Raw genomic sequence first — 17,251 nt, 5'->3', positions numbered from 1 at the left:
AGGGTGGGCTTGACGAAAAGCTCACAGAGGAACCTTATAATCCTCTTCTAGAGTTCGTGCCACTGTCAAAGAAGCTGCTATTACCCTGTGCATTTTGGGATTCAACTCTAGCAAAGCTGCGTATCAAACAAAATGTGAGAAATGTTCAAGCCCGCGATGTTGTATCCAAACCTCCACCAAAAATGGAATCATTCAGTGTGAAAAAGGTTGTGAAAAAACCAGGATCAATAGTAAAGAAATACGCGGTCGCTCACCCAGTAGCATCGGAAGATGACCTCAACTTGTGGATTCCCAAAGGCCACGAGGGCATGCAGTTAGACGGAAGTGGAGGCATAGTACCTTATAGCATATTGGGTAGCGTTGATGAATATTTGGGTGAAGCCCAGAGACAAGGTCATCTCGTATCCACACCAGTCACACCAAAGCCAAAATCACTTCAGAATGTGAATAATCACACTGAAACAAAGCGCCATAAATACTGCATTGCCAAAGAGTTCAATCAAGAGCGAGCTCTTTCTTGTTTCGATGAGTCTAAAAAGGAAAGACAAAAGTTGGGAATCTTTATTTCACGTATAACAAAACGAAAACCCCAAGATCTTTCAATGGGGGCTAGTCAGAAGAATATTGTTCTTGGGGGGAAAATCAATTATGCTCAGTCTGTGGATGTGTGGGCTTGCGAGAAACGAATTACGAAACCAGTTGGATTCTGGAAGCAGGAGTTGCAACTAGGAGACGAATTAAGGGGGTTTCATATCTCCTTGACAAACACTGAGAAGGACCATCCACCAATTAGGGAACTCATTGTCACCCCTGACTTAAGTCGCACACGAGAGATCTACCAGTCAGGAAATCGTCAAAATGCATCAAGTAGTGTTCCAGATGTCAACAACTTAGGTGTTTTTGGTACTACTGTAAACTCTTCAACTTTCAGTGATATACCTAAAGCTAACAAATCCACTAAAACACTTGAACAAAAACCACAAATCAATCCATTACCAATGGTGAAAAACAAGATTGCTACAGGTCCTGCTTTGGATATAACTGGAAAGATCATCAGGTGGTCAGAGGATGACAAACTCGTGCCGGTAGAACTTGGAATTAGTGGTCACCCAGGAGAAATTATAATGTCAAATCTGCCGATTAAAAATTGTGGCAGCTGCGTGATTCATTACCAGTTATGTAAACTACACGGAGAAGACAAATTCAACTTGGCCCAACATTCAGCCGACAAACTTTACATCGACGATGCATACGGCATCATCCTCCCTAACGAAATCAAAAATATTTGCGTGATCTTCAGAAGTAAAAACCCTGGATTATTTTCAGAGAAATGGCGACTAACGACTACACCAGCATTATCTCAAAATGCTGGTATTATCATCACAGTTTGGGGTATGGCAAAAGACAAGAGGGTTCTCGGTGAAGACGGTGAAGAACTTGTAAAAGCGCTAGAATGTAACATTACTACAAGGATGGCGAATGATATTATTAGTGAATTGCTTGATCGCGTTTGCTTTGAAAGGAGAAAAACAAATCCGAAATATAAAGACTATCCTAAACACCATAAACACGTGCTTCTTACCATACCACCAGCTAATGAATTGTTTGCTCTCACTAACCCAGGTTTAGTTTATCACAGCGGACCTGTTAGTAAAATAATGGAAATTGCAAAACTGGCCTGTCCAGAAACCCCGGTTAATAAATGGACTCTCCCGCTAAATATTATAAGAGACGCAACTTTCACTCTTCCAGATCCTGTTCAAAAGGGTAAAGAAGTCATTCCAAGATATGAAGTAACAAATAAATTAATGTCTCATGTAGAAGCATTATCATATAGCGTACAACAACCACTTTCTACCCAAAAGACGGATATTTGTAAGAAGTTGCTATTAGATCTCCTTGATGATATTTGTGATACAGCTTGTAGACTTAAAAAGGTGCATAAGATAACGCTTGATATGGATTTCAAAATCGAACTCCCTAAAGAAGACAATCCGGTTCCAGTTAAGTCACAACCTAAAACTCCACCGAAAAGCCCATCACGGGACGTTAAGAAAAAGAAAAACTCGGCGTCAATGAAATCCACATCTCAAAGTGCCCCAGCGAAAAGGCCATCAACAGGTGCAAACAGGTTAGGTCGAATCGCAAAAGGAATTGCTAGTGCTAAAAAATCTCAATACGAAAGACGTGCGAAACCTATTATGTATAAAAAATATCTAGAGAAATTAAATATTTGTACATATTTAATTATTAGAAATATGCTGGATAGACTACAGTCGTATTTATCTGATTATTAACTGTATATTTTGTAAAAACACGGCCTTTTCTAAATAACAATATAATAATAATAAAAATAAATAATAGAATAGATTTTTAAATAAAAATATAACATTGCTTTTTTGTGTATATAAATTATTACTTAATTAGAGTGTGTGCAAATCATTTCAAAATTGGCCATTGACCCTGGCCTATATGAAATGGGGTTAAGAGAGAGCGAGGGAGAGAGAGAGAGAGAGAGAGAGAGAGAGGGGGGGGGGGCTTAACATGCACTCGCCACAAACTAGGTGATATAGTTCAACTTTAATTTTGAAGAACTCGCTTGGGCGTAGGGTTGGGTTTTTTTAGCAGTGGGAAGAAACCGGAGAACCAGGAGAGAACCCACGAGGTTAGACAAGCAACCCAACTCCTTAGAATTGAAACCCCGCCACACAACTCAATGACAGGCCTTATGATCTTAAGCGCATGCGTTAGACCCCCTCCTTTTTGGTGTCATTAGTAGATTTTGTGAATTATTCTAATGCCTTCGATGTTACAATAAAAGACAACAGAAAACAGGGTATAATATAATATGCACGCCAATAGATATATGAGCGGGGCGAAACTAAACAATACCCCAATAAAATTGGTTCTTGAAAACTATGGATATTTTTTTTTCCTTGTTCGTATAAATAGTGGAAATTTAACACACTTGATCAAACTTCTGTGATTTAACAATAAATTAAGATATATTGGTGACCCAAAAGAATAAGATTGGTTCCGTTGATTTGACGCCGCTATAAAGTTGTTCCGCGAAGCATTAACTTATTAATTTACATTCCGCGAAGTAAGAGTAATCCGCGAAGCACTACATTACAGGTTTTGATTGGTTGGAAATGCGTGACGTATCATAAGATTGGCTATATAAGCCCGACACTGCGATCACATCACATCAGTACATCAATACAGTGATTTAAAGCGAATAACAGCTATATATACAATTAATAGTCACTAGTGTACACCTTTAGAGGTTAGTATTTAAAGAAAGAAACAAAAGATCGATACAACAACAACAACATTCCAATCACATTAAATTCGTTAAATTCTTAGACAACTTAATTCAATTTATTAAATACAACTTATTAAAACTTTACATTTTATTGCAGAAAATATTCCGGTTAAAAAGTCAAGATGTTGCCTCCTGGTGGATTAATGGAGATTGTTTTCTCATTTGATACAACTGGTTCTATGTCAAGTTGTTTAAATCAGGTCAGAGGTCAAATACAAGACATGGTTCAACGTCTTCAAGCAGATATACCGTCTATAAGAATGGCTGTATTTGCTCATGGTGATTATTGTGATAAATCTACATATGTAACTAAATATATAGATTTTACAACGGATGTTAACAAATTATGTGATTTTGTTAAAACAACGGGATCAACAGGAGGGGGTGATACTGATGAATGTTATGAACTTGTTTTAAGACAAGTAAGAGAAGATTTATCGTGGACTCCTGGTTCAAGAAGATCATTGGTACTTATTGGTGATGCTCCACCACATGAACCTAGCTATCCTCAAAATACTCTTAATATAGACTGGAGAGACGAGGCTGATATTTTAGGAACTATGGTAAGTTCTGCTCACAATGTTAATGTATCTATTATTTGGAATTTTTTATGATTAAAGTAATTAAGATCATACATTTATTTCATATTGGATTGATATTTGAGATTTTTTTTTTCATTTTTCAGGGAGTTAAGATTTACGCAACACAATGCCAAAGTAGCTCTTCAGCTGAAAAATTCTACAAAACTATAGCGCAAAAAACTGGTGGTCATCATCTGAAATTACAGGAATTTTCTAATATTTTTGATTTTCTGATGGCCGTAGCTTACAGAGAACATGGCGACGAACTTTTCCAAGTAAGTTGAAATGAAAGTATTAAGTGTATAGATTATGTCCAAAAAAGTAACAACATGCATTAGTATATGTTTCTACAGCGTACTTAAAACGTTAATAAAACAATATTCCCCCTTTTATCTTTACTTTATACCTTACGATAGTAATACTTATACTAAATTTGTTTGTTATTTCAATTGTAGGTTTATGAAAAAGAAGTAAGAAGTCGATGTGGGACAGGTTTAAATAAAGATTTAAGCGACCTGTTTACAACGTTAAGAGATGGTGATATTGATTCCACAACTGATGATACAACAGTGACTTCTACTTCCCTTCCATTTAAAAAGAGAAAGACATCACCAGGGAAAGTTACTTCAGCTAAAAGGGTTAAACTGAGCGATGCGTCCAAGACAGCAACAGCTCCATATAAAAAACCTACTTCATCTAAAATCAGCAGAGCTATTAAAACTGCAAAGGTGAGTTATTTCCAAACATTTGCATACTTTACAGTCTTTTTTGTTCATGTGACGTGAATAATTTGAAAATATTTGGTAATATATGAATATGCTCTGCATTAAAATAAATCTTTAAAATTATCTATGTAGCTTATTTGGGACTTATGTTTAAGTCCAGTCAGTATGTCTACATGATTAACTTATTTTCTCATTTTGATTTTTTTTTTCAGAGAACAATTAAGGAAGTCAAAGTAGCTTATCCACGTATCAGAAGAGAGATGATTGCCGAAAATCATTTTTATTTGAACGATAAGAAATGGTCACCATGGCAACAAGTAATATCCCATGATGCTGGTTTAAATAAAAATGGTGATTGGCAACAACAAGGTTCTTATTACAGAAAAAAAGCAATATTTCAATTTGATGCAGAGACACCTTCTATGTATGAAGTCTCCGTTCAAGCTAAAAGAAGAAGCAAACGTTACATAGTCTATAACAAAATGGCGCACAGAGTTTCCGGTAAATGGGAAAGACGTCTGTTTGCACAATCTGACATTAAGAAACAAGTTAATAAAATAGCTGATCGAGGTTACAATTTATATGTGAGAAGACTTCCGTTAACTTCTGCAGCTTTAAAAAGGGACACTATAACGGCTTTACGTAGATACGATTATTCATGGAGAAAAATCAGAAATGTACGAAACAACCATCGTCAAGTAAATATCTCTTCAACAATCATATCTGATGATGTGTTATAAACTGAAAACCTGTTTTGTGCATTCAAATTTATTTTCAGATTAATTAGCCGCTGTACGGACCGAACTTTAAATATACTATTCAAAAAAAGTAGGGGATATTTGATTTTTAAGTGTTATTAAAGTCACCTAATGAAACTGACGAAGAAACAAATGACAAAATGAAATGAAGTTCACATTCATCGATTTATTCCAAATGATCGTTAGACTAAGTAAGGCACAGACTGACCATTATAAGGGTAAAATGATACCCGGGGTCAAACAGCAAAGTTACCACAGCATCACAACCAAGTCAGTAACGGGTAAATCCTCCTCTGTTTGCCAAACAAGCATTGATCCGACGTGGCATACTCCTAATGAGACGTCTAAGGTCATTTTGGTCCAGATTGTCCCATTCCTGTTGCAACGCAGCAGCAAGTTCTTGGACATTGGCAGGACGTTGTTGACGTTGACGTAACCTCTGTCCAAGCATGTCCCAGACATGCTCGATGGGGGAGAGGTCGGGACTCAGTGCTGGCCAAGGTAATGTGGTGATGTTCTGTTGTTGGAGGTAACCTGTAACGATCCTGGCCCTGTGACATCTTGCGTTGTCATCCTGGAAGATGAAACGGCGGCCATGACGTCGTGCGAACGGCACAACATGGACTGCCAAGATGTTGTCCCGGTAGTACTGGCCTGTAACACGCCCTGCAACAACATGTAAAGCCGTTCTTCCAGCAACAGTGATGCCTCCCCACACCATAACAGAACCACCCCCAAATCGATCATGTCTGATGACGTTAACGTCTTGGAAGCGCTCGTTTCGACGACGCCACACCCTCCTACGTCTGTCCAAAAAATCAACAGTGAACCTTGACTCATCTGAAAACATCACATTGCTCCAGCGTCGATTATCCCAGTGTTGACGATCCCTACACCAACGACGTCTTGCCTGAATGTGATGATCTCTCAAACAAGGGATCACGCGAGGACGTCGGGCGGGAAGGTGACCCCTATGCAGTCGATTCCGAATCGTCTGGCCACTCACTCTCACACCAGTGTCTGTTTGAAGACGAGCGCTGATCTGATTTGCTGTGATGACACGATTTCTCAAGGCCAAGGTACGGATAAATCGATCCTGGGCTTGAGTTGTCGCCCTTGGTCGACCTGAGCGTGGTCTGTCCTGTACAGATTGTGTATCACGGTATCTGGACCATAGCCTGCTTATGACAGACTGAGAAACATTCATCGTCCGCGCCACAACCGCCTGTGTTGTGCCGATCTGTAGCATGCCAAGGGCACGTAACCTTTCATTTTGGGTAAGCCGACGCATATCAAAATTTGTTTTCTGGTCACTAAAACAATTAAACTGATGTTTCCACCCTGGAATTCAATGCCACAATGACTGTAACATTCAAAGTCAGAGTCGTGCAAATCTTGGGTTGGACCCCCATGATGATCCCAAGCATCACCTGCATTCTATGCGGTAGCTATTGGTGCGTTTGGGCGTCACATGTAACTGGAAATGTTTCTTCTGTTAGGTTCTATAGTGACTTTTTTCGTAGTCATTTGCATATTTTAGTATTATGCCCCCAAAATCAAATATCCCCTACTTTTTTTGAATAGTATATTTTACATGCATGTTTGTTTTGTGACAATTAGCAATTGTACTAATTAAAACAGAGTTAAAGTTGCTATGCTACAGTGTAGTTTTGTGTAATGGGTGACCATGTAAAACTGGAGACGAGATTATGTGAACAAAACTTGTTGTTGTCTAGTCTAATGATATTATGAATTATGATCATATGTAAATTAAATCGCCATGAACATAATATCATTTGATAAAAAGAAAGTGTATTGTATATATTATATATATTTGACCATTATATATTCATATCGTACATTATTCATAAATTAAATAGTTGTTTGTTATATTTGGAATAAAATGTTACCTTAAATCGCATGTAAATAAAACTCGATATTACGGTCATATGTAAATAAAATCGTCATGAACAATATATCATTTAGTAAACTGCCAGTGTATTGTATTTATTATGTATTTTGTATATATTTGACCATTATGTATTCATATTGTACATTATTCATAAATTAAACAGTTTTTTGTTATATTTGGAATAAAATGCTATCTTGAATTTCATGTATTTCTCATCGTCTTCCTTCCTTTATGTCGTTAAACGCCATACAGTCGTCCTGCTTTCATTGCTAACAAAAATAAGTCACCTCGTTAATATGACGACACATTAAATTCCACATTCTGCATTTCCTAGTATCGTGCTAACTTCCAACTTTTAAAGGAGCTAAGTCGCTAATATTTTGGATCTAGATATTGGCACAACTGAGTCGCAACACATACAGTAATGTAATATGAATTTATATAAACTGTTTTGCATTCAATCGTGTCCGTTTTTCTGTGAATTGTCATCAGTTATGTTCGGCGAAATACGCCAGAGGTCTCAACCGCAAGTCAGTTTCTAGCGTCTGGTTATTCTAGTTAACACCGATATTATTTATTGCGCATGCTCTCCAAATAAGAATATGATATCACCGTTTGACATGACTTGTGGAATATGTCTAGCTTCATTCTTTGAGCACCTTGTTACAAATGGCGCTGAAACGCATTGTGTACCAATGGTAAAATGTTTATTTTGTCTTAAATATTGGATATCATAAGCCCATCTTTTCCAGGTAAAATCACAACACCAATGATGATTTAAATTGCAAAGAAAATCGTGTTTTCAATGTCGAAGATTTTGGATGATACTGAGTTACGGACTTAGCTACTTTAAATTCTAGTGATGTGCATCATGCGAGATTTAAATTTGTCTATTGCCTGGATTTTTTTTCTGACTTTGTAAATAATTATTGTTTAGACATGCATCTCATGACAAGCCCACAATAATCAACTCCCTATACCAGGAAATTGATGTAGAGATTAAAACAACTAGATTCTACAAAATAATTATGTAATTTCTTATGATGCTTCTGATGTTTAAAATGTATCAAGTGCTTTGTGATTACCACCTAAATACAGCAGTTGTTTTGCATTTATTAATTCATATATAAAAAAATAATAATTCACATTTATTGCAAGGACTTGTGTATATATATATAAGCCAGGGATAGTAAAACACGACTGTTAGGTGTACCTCACAACTTGATACATTTGTCCATGATCAGTTTGGTGAAGCTTCGTTTATTTTCGAGGACCAAATGATCAGAGAGAGAGGGAGAGAGAGAGAGAGAGAGAGAGAAACTAGGTCATTTCGGAACTAACATACGGTTCAATTTTATTTTAAATAATTCGCTTGCGCGTAGATATCTTTAGCTGTGGCACGAGAAAACCCATGAGGTTCGACAAGCAAACCTACTCACGTACAGCCGGGTAATCGAAATCACGCCAGTTGACTCAATGACAGATCTTATGATACAACGAGCACGCGCTAACCATTCGGCCATCCACTTCCCTCCAGAGGATCAGAGATGGCTTCAAGCAAATGGGTGATGCAAAAACTAGCTGTAATTCAGAACTAACACGGTTATATGGGAAACAATCACTGGTTTATTATACACAAGCACGACGTTTCGATAAGTATCCTCTTATCGTTTTCAAGCAATACTAGTAAACTAGGAAGTCTATATATATATAAATGTACAATGTGAAGCCATACTTAATTAATCAACAATTAATTACGTATAGCTTCACAACAATTATTTAAGTATGGCTTCACATGTAAAGACATTTAATGTCTGGTATTGAAATCTCTGAAGGGGAAGACAGCATAGATCACAACCTCCTGCATATACCTACGTTCGAGCTGAAGTGCTCACTTGCTGCTTAGAGTACTGTTTTGTTTTGTAGTACTGTTTTTGGTCTATGTCCTCTTCTACTTCAGGGATTTCAATATGGAATCCATGGTAGCCATGGTAACGGGAAACCCAATTGGAAAATAAAAGAGGCTGATTGGGCTAACTTCCGTGTAGGCTGCCTTGGGTGTAAAGAAGAAGACATCATCGATGCCAACATCGACGTGTAGGCAACCAACATGACGAGTGCTATTATAGGTGCCACAGACGACTCCACTCCCAAGACTTCTGGAGGGCAATCAAGGATTAGAAAACCTTGGTGGTCACCAGAATGTCAGAAGACGGTTAACGAAAGAAAGAAGGCACTACGCCTACGGAAACGCCACTACAATGAAGTCAATCACCAAAACTACCTGAAGTTGAAATACGCCGCAAGAGACACCATCCGGAAGGCACAAAGCGGACACTGGATGACATTCTGTAATGCGTTGAATCAAAACACGCAAACAGGTGCCGTCTGGAAGAAGCTGAACGCCATGAACGGGAAGCGCAGATCATTCAACATACCAAACCTAAAGAATGGAGATGAGTACGTTACCAACGGCAATGAAAAGGCAGATCTACTTGCAAAAGCTTTCGCTGACGCAAGCAGGGACGAAAACCAATCACCAGAGTTTCTGAAGAGAAAGGAAATCTTTTACTCACAACACCCTTCATTAGAAATTGAACCTAATGAAGGGGCTAAACCAATCAATCTACCCTTCTCTGAGGAGGAGTTAAATAAGGCTCTTTCCCTAAAGAAGGATAGTGCGGCTGGTGAGGACAAAGTAAAGTACTCGATGCTCAAACATCTGCCTAGAAATGCCAAAAGGATACTACTAAACTTCAACACATCCTGGCTGGCAGGAGAGGTACCTAAAGAATGGCGGAAAGCCAACGTCATCCCTCTTCCAAAACCAGGTAAAGAGAGAACAAAGGCAGAGTCCTATTGACCAGTAAGTTTGACATCCACACTGTGCAAAACCTTGGAAACAATGGTTAACATACGACTACAGTTTTATCTGGAGAGCAACCGACTAATCGACGAAAATCAAAGCGGGTTCAGGAAAGGGCGTTCAACAACGGACCACTTGGTGAGACTACAGCAAGTCATGTCGCAGGCACTCCTCTCTGGGAACCTGTTATGTGTCGTGTTCGTAGATTTAACTAAGGCTTTCGATTTAGTCTGGCTAGACGGGCTGCTCTTCAAGTTAGGACGTATTGGTGTAACGGGCATAATGTTTCGGTGGATCAAAAGCTTTCTGAGCGATAGAAAGATACAGGTGAATGTTGGCAGATTCCTGAGTGCCGAACAAACATTAGAAAATGGCACGCCTCAGGGATCGGTTATCAGTCCCACTCTCTTCAATATCATGATCACCGACATACAGAAATCTTCCTACCTCGACGCCAAAACTGAGTTAGCTAAATTTGCTGATGGCAGTACCATATGGAGGAAAGGGAAGAACTTCTGTGAACTACAAAAGAAAATGCAGCAGGCCTTAGACAAATTCATGGCATGGGCAAACGATTGGGGATTCAAAGTCTCGGAGAAGAAAACAGTCGGCATGCTTGTAAGCAGGGATAGAGGGATAAGCAGAATGACTCTGTGTATGAACGGGAAAACCATCGAGTTTAAAGACCAAACCAAGTTCCTTGGCGTAATCTTTGACCGAAGGCTGACCTGGAAACCGCACATCGACGAGACTGTAGATAGATGCACCAAAATCCTAAACTTAATGAGGAAAATAACGGGCAGCACTTGGGGGGCCAACAGAGTCACACTAATGATGGTGTATCGTGTTCTAATACGATCTGTATTAGACTACGGCTCTCTGGCCTTCATGAACTGCGCGCCATTACTCTTAAGGAAGCTTGACACCGTCCAATACAAAGCTCTGTGTATTGCGACTGGCGTAGGGCAAGGGACTGGGAGAGAGGCACTACTGCAGGAAGTCGGGGAGTTGCCCTATCCCTAAGAAGAAAAGAACTAGCGACAAGGTACTGGGCTAAGATCTCGCAAGTGGGCGAAAGATCCCCAACCTTTGTCAGTCTACAAAATACAAGATATGTGAGAGATCCTAGAAAGAAAAGCTTCGGCCAGGGTATCAGGGAAACAATCAAGGAACTGCGACTGGGGGAGCTCGTGATAAATGAACACGACCCCCCAGTGATCGCCCCTTGGACGCTCCCTATACCGCCGGTTAATCTAGATCTACTACAGAAAACCGAGAAGAAAAACAACCCCACTGCTGCACGTGCTTTCTCTCTAGAACACCTGGAAGACGACTGGCCGTCTGATGACTGGGACCATGTGTACACGGATGGCTCACGCAATCCTGAAAGGGGCACCAGCTCGTTTGGAATATACCTGCCAAACGGGGAACAGGGAATAAGCAGGAAACTGCCCAATAACTGTTCGGTGTACACTGCAGAGCTTGTGGCCATTCGTGACGCTATATCATGGATTTCCCATCAAAAGATTAGTAAGTTCGTCATTCCAAGCGACTCTCTGAGCAGTCTGATTTCAATCCAAAATTACAACTCGGACTCAAGACCAGAAGTCATTTTGGAAATCAGGCAGCTGTACCAGAGGGTTTTAGAGAAGGGAAGCAAAGTAGAACTCGTGTGGATTCCATCACATGTCAACATTAGAGGAAACGTGGAGGCTGATCGACTCGCCAATGAAGGTCTCAAGGACACAGCACCACTCCGCACCATAGACTACAGCACCACGGAAATCTACAGTATGGTCAAAAGACACGTCAATTCAATCTGGGAATTAAATCTCGTTGAACTTGACACATACAGATTCCGGCTGGATGACAAGATCTACACAAAGACAACACTCAATCACCCTAGAAGAGATATTTGTAGACTTATATCGAAGCTAAGGGTGAAAGAGCGGCTGCGAGACTACAAACACCAGTCCTGGTAGACTGCGAGGTATACGAGGAGGAGAGAGGGGAACTAGTGAGAACAATGGAGACCAACAACATACCATTCGTGTCTAAGAACCTACTCTTCCCGAGACCAGATCTGAAACTGCAAATCTTCGAACAAATCCACGCCCTAATGGACACAGTTGGACTAAGTAGAATAGTGAAGTAAGAGGGGGTCACGGTTAGACGGGCCCGGCATCTAAACACTAAACTACATAGGGGATTTATACCAAACTGGCAGGATAGTGGAGTAAGGGGGAGTCACGATCAGACGGACTCGGCATCTAAACACTATTCCACCAAAAACAGACACCAAACCTACAGAGTGGGATAGTGGAGTAAGGGGAGGTCACGATAAGACGGGCCTGGCACCTAAACACAAACCCCACAAAGATGACATCTACCAAACTAGCAGGATAGTGGAGTAAGGGGGAGTTACGGTCAGACGAACTTGGCACCTAAACACTATTCCGCAAATAAAACTGATACCAGTGGGATAGTGGAGTAAGGGGAGGCCACGATAAGACGGGCCTGGCACCTAAACACTAACCCCAAACGATGACATCTACCAATCCAGAAGCAGACGAGATCATTTACCAAACGATATGTTTTATATTAAATAAAGGGAAGAACTTCCCACTAAACCAAATCCATGGCCTAAGGCCAAATGGAAAGATTGCAAAATCATATTCTAAAAAACAGGAATCAGGTCGGCTCTCCTATGTCTTGTCTGCGATATCACTTATGTGGAAGCAGACGTTAAACACCAAGAACGAACGAACGGTAGCCTCCTGATTTTCAATGCCTCTCCATGAAAACTTCCAAATGTTTTTATACAACGATCGGCCCCGAAATACAGTTGGTAATGATTTCTAAAATATTTGTGACCAACATTACCTATTTCGCACAAGGAAGGTTGGTAGGAAAGATGGGTGATACCCAGCGGGTGACTGGATTTGCGAACCTACTAATCCTGTGCTTGTTGCGTAGTCATCTTGCTGATCGTGTGACTACGATTTGATGTCATTGAATCATCTACAACCCCCTCGTTCTTAAAACCTGTACATCCCCCAGAAACATTTCAAGTCTTCAAGCCAGGGACGACTAACTGTTTGCGATCGCGGACTTGGCTTTCTACCACCCAAGAACTCGTGGTATGGCCTGTCCGGTTCTCCACGGAACATTTCCAGCCACCAAAACGTACTGAAGATTCTGCCGTGAACCTTCGCCACTATTGACAGCATAGTGATCTTTTACCTGGGAGCTGAAATATGCAACTCTAAATCGTGTATCATTTCATTACTATATCATATTCATATGTGTAAATTGTATGAAACTTGTCCCTGATCTAACACATAGGCTTTAAATCATAAGATCTGTCATTGAGTTAAGTGACGTGACCGCTTGCAGGACGTGACATGGTGTAGTGTTGTTTGTCCAACCTCATGGATTTTCCCTTATCGCTCACGCGAATTACTGATGTAAAATTGTACCAGATGTTAGTCCCAAAATGACCTAGTTTATGTCGAAAGACTCTTAAAATCCCGATTTTTCTCTCCAAAGTCAAAATCTTCCTTGCTAAGGACTGAATGGAATATATAAACTTTGTAAAGATGTCCATAGATATGTATCAACATATGTTAGTCTCATAATCACCTAGTTTGTGTCCAGTGGACGCTAAATCTTATTTCCTCCGTTTCTCTCATGACTAAATCATCCTTGCTAACGAGTAAATGGAATATATTAAATTTGTAACGATGTCTATACATATATATATTTCTTCTGGGGTATTGACAAACGAAACATTATATCCCAATATTGGGTGTTTTTAATTTTTTTTTAGTATTTTTTTGCTAGTTGTTGGTAACATTAAAATGTGGCCATACTCCCCGCAAAGAACGAGCTATAGCATCTCAAAGTTTAGTTTTCCTTAAATTGAATTTTCAGAGAGTGTTGGATATCCGGCCAGTACCAAGGTATCATTAGCAGTAAAAACTTCGAACTCGGTGTGTAGGAGGAACCCGAGTGGTCTACTAATGCCCAGAATTTGGCCTGTCCAAATCAATTATTGTCCGAATAGCATATCATCCAAAGTTGGTTCCAAATTTGCTATTTTTTTTGCTTATGTTTCTATTATATTTGTCCAATTTTCGAGGTCGGTATCAACTGAATCAGTCTAATATTTTGTGGAGATGTATTTGGGTACTAATTATCTCCCAGAAAACTTTTAGTCCAAATCCCCGACCCAAGGTTTGTCACCCTCTGCATGATGCTCTCGCGGACATACTCTTAATAGTAAAATAGATGTAGCATTTGTTGATAACATTGTAGATTATGTAAATGTGTTGAAACTTGATACTTTTATTTTATCTGAAGAAGTTATGGTATTTAAAAATTATATACAATTTTCTGACTTAGATGATATTAATATTACTGCTGTTTGTAAATTTTTCTTATCGTAAACTGATACATTCCCAAGTGTTTATAATATTCTTGTTTCAACTGCAGACTGTGAAAGGGGGTTTAGTCGACAGAATATTATCAAAAACAGATACAGAAATTCTTTAAAAAGAAATACACTTCTTATTTGATGGTGTTAAATATAGGTAATTAAAGTGGTATTCCCTGATTTTGAAAAAGCTTTGGTATGTATATTGTATGCATTTATACTGAAAGTAAAAATGTAATAAAAATTACTGAAAAAAACCTAATAGATATTTTTATTTCTTTTTTGGCGGAAAAAAAATTGGAACCCCGAGTGAGCACTGCTGTTAACCATATTCCTGTAACAGTATTAGTTATGCGGGCACAAGTTGGATTTGTTCAGTGACATTTTTATGGTGTGGGCTTGGTGCATAACGTATAGAATTGAAGTAGAGTAGAGTCGGGCCTGTAATGCCTCTGTAAGACTAATTATAATCTAATTTCTGTATTTGTTTAGCGTAAATGGAATTCGATATAAGAGTAGGCGATAGTGCCGCTGCCCTGGCAAAATTTCCCTCATAGCACACTGTATGGCGTATGCCCGTCTTCATTAGCCCAGTATAGGAGCAGAACAGTAGGACGTTAAACCCCATTTCATTTCATTTCATTTCATTTGACACATTTCAAGAATAAACATAAAACATGCTTAGAATTTTTACACTTCTTTCTTAGCAAACTTCATTTTTAGTGTGAGCACCAGATCGGGAACATTACGTAGATGTTAGCGACTTATGCATTCAGAGATTTTCGTTTGAATACTAATTGTATGAAATACAACTGGAAACATCATCGAACGCGATATAGTCATAATTGTTTTGCTAACAGTTTTGGTTTTATTTTCCATGTCCTAAATCTATTCATTTGTTCGAAACCACACCAGTTGACTCAATGACAGGCCGTATGATACAGCGCGCGCACGCTAACCATTCAGCCATCCAACCCCCCCATTCTGGTTTTATTTTATTATTACTAACTCGTTAACTTCGAAGGGGATAGAAATAATGAAAAATATTTAGTTGTGGCGTTGGGCAGGGGATGGAGTGTGGGGTGGGGTGTATCCGCGCCGTTACTGCAGCTTTGGATGTTCTGATAAAACGAACAAAATATGAATAGCTGTATTCTGCAAGTTTTTCATTAAATAATGCACAAAATTATACGGCTTAAAGCTTCGGTTGAGTCGTGTTCGAATGTATTTTCTAGAGCGCATCGTATTCAATCGGAACCAGACCACCAATGTTTCTTAATCCCAGAAGTTTGCTCATCCACAGTAAATAATATTTCAAATTTTATGTGGTTAAATAATGACGGCTTTACATTAAATTTGATTAGCATAGTTTTCAACAATTACTAATTTTACTGAGGGGTTTAGATCCAGTATACTTTCGCGTGCATTAGGTTTATTATGGGTGAAATTTTGCCCAGACAGCGGCGCTACGGCCTACTCTTATAGCGAATTCAAGCTGTCAAGGTGTTTTTTTTAAGTGCAAAGCCAGTGCGTACACGGGGCCTCGGTTTTGCTTCTCATCCGAACTACTTGACAGATGTCCTTGTCAGGCCCCGTCATGCGCCGCTGACAAAGAAAATGATAAATCCTCTTTCGTTCGTACGATTGTTGCAAGGTGGGTTGGATGGCCGAATGGTTAGCACGTGCGTGCTGCATCATACGGCCTGTCATTGAGTCAACTGGTGTGGTTTCGAATCCCCGGTTGTACGTGACAAGGAGTAGGGTCGCCTGTCCTCCCACTGCTGAAGACCCCTACGCGCAAGCGAATAATTGAAATAAAATTAAACCATATGTTAGTCCCGAAATGACGTTAAACCCCATTTCTCTCTCTCTATCTCACGATCGTTGCGCTTAGGGTAAGCTCGCAGAGAATACAATTTGCGGGGTAGAAATCAACAGATAAACGCTTCGAGGTGCAAATTAACACCAAGGGAATCTCGTTGGAACCAAACTTGGGAAAACCTTAGCATCAATTGAATAATTTATCCAAATTAATATAACTCCCAAACTGTGTACAAATTTCGCAGGGAACTAACGAAGGCGCTTAGGAATTTCGTAATTTTAAGATATGTTTCAGGAACGTTTTATTGTTAGATTTATATTAATTTTAATATATACATATACAGTAGAATCTGTATGAGCAGCCACTCCTATTCAGCGACATCTCCTTGTAAGCGGTCACGATAAATTCCCCCCGTAGAAATTCTGTTGTTTTATCTCTTTATTCAACGGTCACTCCTCTAACGCGGCCAGCGGTCACTATTTTACTAATAAATTCAACAAAACATCGCCCATTCAACGGCCATTGTTGAATGATAGCATCTTGTCGTTCTTTGTAACACCCCCGCTAATCCCGTGAGTAGTAGTTAATTAACTGGACCCCCACTTATCAGGTAAAAAGAAATGTAAACATAACAATCAACCCGGGATTATCTGTTAATTAATCTTTTGTTTTATTAAACGACTAACGACTAACCTGATCATTGTTTTCACGCGTAACGACACATTATTTGATACTGATTGAATAAAATAAAAGTACCGAGTTTTGTCACGATCATCTAGTATCTCTCTAGTCTCTTTATAGTGGGGGTTAGTGGCTGAATGGTTCGC

General features: G+C 39.3%; 1 protein-coding gene across 1 annotated transcript; it reads left to right on the top strand.

Annotated features, from left to right (window-relative positions):
- The first annotated feature begins 3,219 nt into the window (after positions 1-3,219).
- On the top strand, positions 3,220-5,439 carry LOC126814219 (uncharacterized). Its single transcript, XM_050539232.1, has 5 exons — positions 3,220-3,286; positions 3,423-3,888; positions 4,011-4,181; positions 4,362-4,634; positions 4,844-5,439. Exons 2-5 carry the CDS (start codon positions 3,448-3,450, stop codon positions 5,369-5,371), a joined length of 1,413 nt encoding a protein of 470 aa, XP_050395189.1. The 5' UTR covers positions 3,220-3,286; positions 3,423-3,447; the 3' UTR covers positions 5,372-5,439.
- Positions 5,440-17,251: the final 11,812 nt, after the last annotated feature.

This window comes from Patella vulgata, chromosome 3 (genome assembly GCF_932274485.2).
Source record: "Patella vulgata chromosome 3, xgPatVulg1.2, whole genome shotgun sequence".
Taxonomy (NCBI): domain Eukaryota; kingdom Metazoa; phylum Mollusca; class Gastropoda; family Patellidae; genus Patella; species Patella vulgata.
Note: the sequence above shows the minus strand (reverse complement) of the source record. Positions and strands in the feature narration are given on the sequence as shown.

Coding starts and splice junctions, on each gene's coding strand:
- LOC126814219 (XM_050539232.1), top strand. CDS start 3,448: ATGTTGCCTCCTGGTGGATTAATGGAGATTGTTTTCTCATTTGATACA. Junction 3,889..4,010: donor CTGATATTTTAGGAACTATG/GTAAGTTCTGCT, acceptor TTCATTTTTCAG/GGAGTTAAGATTTACGCAAC. Junction 4,635..4,843: donor GAGCTATTAAAACTGCAAAG/GTGAGTTATTTC, acceptor TTTTTTTTTCAG/AGAACAATTAAGGAAGTCAA.